A 6,485-nucleotide genomic window follows, 5' to 3' on the forward strand; every position below is an offset into this window, starting at 1 on the left:
GAGAGAGAGAGAGAGAGAGAGAGAGAGATGAGTATTTTATGACAAAAGATTACATATACTGTAGTTTAGATAAAAATCGTTTCTCATCAAAATGTAATTTCATTGCTTATGCTTAATTGAACTGAAACAAGTTTCTAATTAATAGTTTGAACCACTGACAGGAAGAAATAACTGAAGTATTACATTTAATTTAATTCAAGTCGAAAACAATTTGTCCTACAAAATAATTTGTGTTATCACAACTCCCTTCATCTACATGGAAATGATGTTGGTTTTATATAAAATAAATTCTAGTTTTTTAGGGGGTTTGAAGCATCATGAGCATCAGTTTGGCAACATAAAGTGGCTCGCTTCACGTGTCAGAATGTACCAGTCTTCAGCTGTTGTGCGATGGGGATTGTGCAGGAAATGTCAACCGATGAAGGAAAAAGAGGAGAATATGAGTTAATAGGAAAGCAAGAGTAATGAGTTCCATTATTCCATATATAAGAAAGTTCAATTCAACTAATAAACAACACTGCAGTTGTTCAGAAAAATAAAATATCCCTTTAGAAATAAAAATATTAAATAATCTATGCAAATGTAACAGGGCATAACAGGAAAAAAGTAAATGCTGATCTTTTCAGGCAAGACAAACTTTTTAAAACATAGTAAAAAAATAAATATACGTATGTTTATTAATTAACTTGGAAAAAGTTGTATTGTAGTGATTTGCTTTCCTAACATTGGCATTGGGATCCAAATCCTGACAATAGCTCATGTACCCAACTAACTTTACTCCAGTTAACACACAGTGTTTTTTAAATCACCGTACTGTAGCTTTAACCTTGAATCTGAACAAGAAAGAGCTTCTTTAATCTTGGCACAATCTGTTCCCTCAGCTTTCCAGCTTCCACTGACACACTATTCAGGAAGAAAAGAAATTCTCCCACCTTTTTTTAACCTTCATGTCAGTTGCAGTTAGAAGGAAGAGCATGTGATGCGTTAGATTAGCGGGACATTCTATGACTGAACTAGGAGTGTGTGTGTATGTGTGTGTGTGTGTGTGTGTGTGTGTGTGTGTGTGTGTGTGTGTGTGTGTGTGTGTGTGTGTGTGTGTGTGTGTGTGTGTGTGTGTGTGTGTGTGTGTGTGTGTGTGTGTGTGTGTGTGTGTGTGTGTGTGTGTGTGTGTGTGTGTGTGTCCAGCTCTCATATAGGACATACATTGCAGCAGGGTGCCTGTGTGAAGCGATGTATCCAGATGGAGTTCATGTCCTGATGTCCTGCCTGAGGCATGGTGTCTGTGTGTGTGTGTGTGTGTGTGTGTGTGTGTGTGTGTGTGTGTGTGTGTGTGTGTGTGTGTGTGTGTGTTTGCATGTGTATGCAGAACGTGTTTGAAAGTACTAAGCAAGGCTTAGTATGTAAAGCATTATGTAATCTTGTAAGTTAATCTTTTTATTCATGTATTTTACCCGTGCTATTTTATTTCCCATGATTCTTGTATAACTGCTGATGGTTTGAAATGGATGTGACATGGACTTTAATCCTAATAAATTAATCCTAACATACATTAAATCTAAGTGTAATAACGACACGACACAACAGTCCATTACAGGATTTTATAGTCTGGAATAAAAAGAAATCAGCCCCAGAGTTAAACTTTTAAGTTTCTTTGTTATTTGACTCATGGCAGTGGTTTGTTTTTGTTACATCAATAAAAAAAAGCCATCCACTTAAAGCCATGGCTTCTCTCAATGATCTAGAGATTTTGTTGTTGTTTATGATCTCTCTCTCTCTCTCTCTCTCTCTCTCTCTCTCTCTCTCTCTCTCTCTCTCTCTCTCTCTCTCTCTCTCTCTCTCTCTCTCTCTCTCTCTCTCTCTCTCTCTCTCTCAGGTCTGAGTCTGGTGGTGGGATTAGTGCTCTATATCTCCAGTATAAACGATGAGGTGATGAACCGGCCCAGAGAACCGGAGCACTTCTTTAACTATCACTATGGCTGGTCCTTTGCGTTTGCTGCCAGCTCTTTCCTCCTCAAAGAGGTCTGACATTTCAAAAATGATCTATTTCTTACACATATTTGTGTCAAACTGATTGTCCCAGCTACACAAGTTAAGATGTTTAAGACATACAACTCCTTAGTAAATTTGCTCCCCACTTACCTGAAGTGCTGCTTATTTTATACTGTGAATGCAATGATCACAAGTCTTCAGCATTTCAAGCAATTTCAGTTCCTACTTGGTTATTATTATAAATGCAGATACTGTATGAGAAGGCAGTCGGTGATCACTTCAGTGAGATTGAGCTCAGCCTGAGGACCAAATCTGTTTGGAAATGAAGGTTGATTAGATCTTAATAACACTTGTTTTTCACTAGTGCAGGGGCACAGGGTTGAAATGAGGAAAGGAAAGGAAAATAAAGGAAAGGAAAGGAAGGGAAGGGAAGGGAAAGGAAAGGAAAGGAAAGGAAAGGAAGGGAAGGGAAAGGAAAGGAAAGGAAAGGAAAGGAAAGGAAAGGAAAGGAAAGGAAAGTCAATGACAGGACGTGAAAGCGGTACGGCGGGGATTGATTTTGAGGCATGAAGCTGTCAGTCAGCCATTTTGTCTATGTGTTCTGCTAGAGTAAGTATTTAGCAAAATTGTAGTACTGGCTGAAACTATTTATTCTGCCTGAATCAGCAGGGTCTCCTCACTACCATGATATCACGGTTGCTTAGGGAGCAATTTGTGTGTGTGTTGTGTGTGTGTTGTGTGTGTTGTGTGTGTGTAGTGTGTGTGGTGTGTGTAGTGTGTGTGTGTGTGTGTGTGTGTGTGTGTGTGTGTGTGTGTGTGTCTGTCTGTCTGTCTGTCTGTCTGAGAGAGCAAGCTAAAGAAAGCGTACTGATTTGAAGAGCTATTTTCAAGACAGAAATTGCTAAAGCATTAAATCATTGCACCATCTCACACATTGCATTACAGCTCCATCACTTACCCACTGAAGGAATAATGAGACAAATGAGAGCTATATTTTTTCTTTTATGTCACCCTTTTCACACATATTTCTATGACAATTGTGTACAAAATGAAATTAAATGTGTATTGAAACACAGTCTGTTTCATTCATGTCAATTTCATACACTTTCTCCCACCTCATCTCTCTCTCTCTCTCTCTCTCTCTCTCTCTCTCTCTCTCTCTCTCTCTCTCTCTCTCTCTCTCTCTCTCTCTCTCTCTCTCTCTCTCTCTCTCTCTCTCTCAGGGTGCTGGTGTGATGTCTGTGTATCTCTTCATGAAGCGGTACACTGAAGAGGAGATGTATCGGCCTCACCCAGCGCTCTACCGCCCTCGTCTGTCTGAGAGCAGCGATTACAGCGGTCAATTCCTGCAGCCTGATGCTTGGCCACCTCACCAGCGTGCTCGCAGTGCATCTGAGCTCTCCAGCGACGTGTCCATTCAGCTAGCACAGTCCCAGCAGCCTCCAGCAAAACTCATCGCTCAGCACAGCGTGTCAGCCCCCAGTGCCACCGCTGCCTCCAGCCCAGAGTCTGCAGCTGCGTTCCAGCTTCAGTCACCCTCACACTTCAGCCACAGCCACCCTCTCCACCCCACAGAGTCCCAGCCCCTGCCCCTGTCCATGCCACCGCCTGCTGTGCCACCCCCTCATTACCACGCACACATGCGCATGAGCGCCTCGCCATGTTAGAGGGGTTTTCAGCCACCTGAATTTTTACAAATTTTGAATTTAAGCATAAATGGAAACAAAATACTGATTCACATTTTCTTTAGCTGATTTTCTGAAAATTTGCTTAACATTTGCAAAACAAAGTGAGATGAAGGCAAAGAGAGAGCAAGAGAGAGAGAAAGAGAGAGAGAGCGATTATCCACAGATTATGTGTCATGGTTTGAGAGAACATGACAGGAGAATTTTGTGACTAGTGTGCAATAAGCTAGGTTAAGACATGTATCTTAAAATAATAATAATAATAATAATAGTAATAATAATAATAATAATAATAATAATAATAATAATAATAATAATAATAATAATAATAATAAGATTTGAACATTATAATGAAATAGTAAACAGTTTCATGACTGGGTGTGATACAGGGAGATTTATTGCACAAGCAATGTACACAGCAAAACATTTCCATTATAACACACATTGTTGTATACTTAAATATGTAGTGCACAAAGACAATAACTATTGCCTTCAGTTCTATTAGTGATATCGAAAATGTATTCTTTTCATCACTCTCTCTCTCTCAAACTATCAGTATTAGTGTTATTATCATGAAGACATATTTAAGCTTACTTGTTGCCAGGGAAAATATGTAAAATAGGTATATTATTTCTACTTTGAATATGAGATACTCCAGACTGATGATTTTTATGATGTAAATAATATGTGTCATTTTAACTGGTATGGGAAAATATTACAAGATGCACAGCTGAGAAGGGGAACTGTTATATGCATTGAAAATTAAAAGTGACTGGAAAACCAACTTTGCTTAAAGTCCCAGTAAGGGCTTTTTGAGTATTGGTTCTTTTGCTGGCTTTTCAATTTAAATGTTTTTTTTTCACCCATTTTGGTGCAGCTTAGTAGTCATCTTACATTCACATTTGTCCCTTAATATAGGCATCTCATTCTACTGCACTTTAGATTAAAATCCTACTTGGGACTTTAAGAGTAGGTTTGTACTGCAAGTGTGCTGTTGCTTATCGTGTGAAAGAGATCCAGTATTTATTATAACATTTGTTTGAGTGATGGTGGTTATCATTAGAATAAAACCACAATGTTCATTCTGCATAATTATCGTTATTTATTTGCCAATATAGTGCCAATATGTTTTACAATGTTCCTATTTTTGTTAACTACTGACATCATATAATAGATTCACATATATTATACGTTAATAATACATTTTAAAGCAGCCGTAAGTAACCTTTGGGAATTTAGAGATTTGAGGCCACTTGGTGGAAATGTCAGTAGCAGCTCAATGGCTGCCCAAATAGCAAATCGTTCCACCTTTAAGGCACATTCAAATATTCAAGATGTTAAATTTAGAATTAAATGTCATCCTAGGGAAGTAATCATCTGATCCATTATCATAATTTACTCAGTAATAAAGTAAATATTATCACAATAAAAATCGTATCATGCACATCAATGTGACTGTCATACTGAAGAAAGAAAGAAAGAAAGAAAGAAAGAAAGAAAGAAAGAAAGAAAGAAAGAAAGAAAGAAAGAAAGAAAGAAAGAAAGAAAGAAAGAAAGTTCAACACACTGTAACTGCAACAGGTTATGAATGAGAAATAAAGTAGGACCCGAAACCTGAAAAATGCTCCTATACATATAGTTACGCTTCTATAGAATTACATATTGCTATACAATTCAATGAAAAGAACAACAAAAGAAGCACAGAAATCCCTCCATCCTCAATAAAAGAGCAACAAAGCATAAGTGACAACAGTAGTAGACATTAAACATAAGCACACAAGTTATAAAATATAGTGTAAAACATTATAACTCACAACTTAGTGTAAAGGACCAAACTATAGACAAGCAAAATAAAAGCCGTTGAAGAAATAGCTGGCTGATCTTCTCTATTCAGCTGAAACAATGCTCTAAATTTCAATACAAGGTTGTCATTTCAATGGCTGTACATCATTACAATCCCTCTTTAAAGGCAACTAAAATATGTTCAATTATGGCAGGTGATCTTCATGTATTTTAGGTATTCTTTATGAATTTGAGGTATTCATGTATTCGAGGTATTCTTCATGTATTTGGGGTATTCTTTATGTATTTGAGGAATTCTTCATGTATTTGAGGTATTCTTCATGTATTTGAGGTATTCTTCATGTATTTGAGGTATTATTCATGTATTTGGGGTATTCTTCATGTATTTGAGGTATTCTTCATGTATTTGAGGTATTCTTCATGTATTCGAGGTATTCTTCATGTATTCGAGGTATTCTTCATGTATTTGGGGTATTCTTCATGCATTTGGGGTATTCTTCATGTATTCGAGGTATTCTTCATGTATTTGGGGTATTCTTCATGTATTTGGGGTATTCTTCATTCTCAGACTTCTCTGTAATAACGCTGATGGCAAATAATTATTTATAGGCATTTTGCAGCAATGTCAAAACATTTTCTTCCCATGCCTGATACTGTATCCATAATAAAATATACTTAGGTATAGTTGCTTGTTGCTGCTTTAAGCAGTTATACCTTTCTACAATGGATATTAAAATTCTAAACACTCCTGTTACAATGTGCCATTTTGTGTGACATATAAAATCAAACTAAGCTAATATCCTGTCAGATTTTTTAAACCTTTAATATGATAAAGTAGCCAACAAAATGATGGTGAAAAACAAACAGAAACATTTAAGGAAAAGATGTACATGTACATGTACAAGTGGAATGATCGTACACACATCTGTCATCAGTGACACGATTCTAAGTAAAACTTAAATAATAATCAGCCATTTCTGTAGGATGTTTTTGTTTCATTTGACTGCT

At 37.0% G+C, this 6,485-nt stretch overlaps 1 protein-coding gene across 1 annotated transcript in view; it reads left to right on the plus strand.

Moving 5' to 3' along the window:
* Window positions 1–6,243, plus strand: part of cacng7b (calcium channel, voltage-dependent, gamma subunit 7b) — a 24,167-nt gene extending 17,924 nt beyond the window's left edge. The window contains exon 6 of the mRNA XM_047810691.1: window positions 3,213–6,243. Within this exon, the coding sequence (XP_047666647.1) occupies window positions 3,213–3,656 (444 nt within the window). The 3' untranslated portion in view covers window positions 3,657–6,243. The remainder of the gene's footprint in view (window positions 1–3,212) is intronic.
* Window positions 6,244–6,485: the final 242 nt, after the last annotated feature.

The sequence above is a fragment of the Tachysurus fulvidraco genome, chromosome 3 (genome assembly GCF_022655615.1).
Source record: "Tachysurus fulvidraco isolate hzauxx_2018 chromosome 3, HZAU_PFXX_2.0, whole genome shotgun sequence".
NCBI classification, from domain to species: domain Eukaryota; kingdom Metazoa; phylum Chordata; class Actinopteri; order Siluriformes; family Bagridae; genus Tachysurus; species Tachysurus fulvidraco.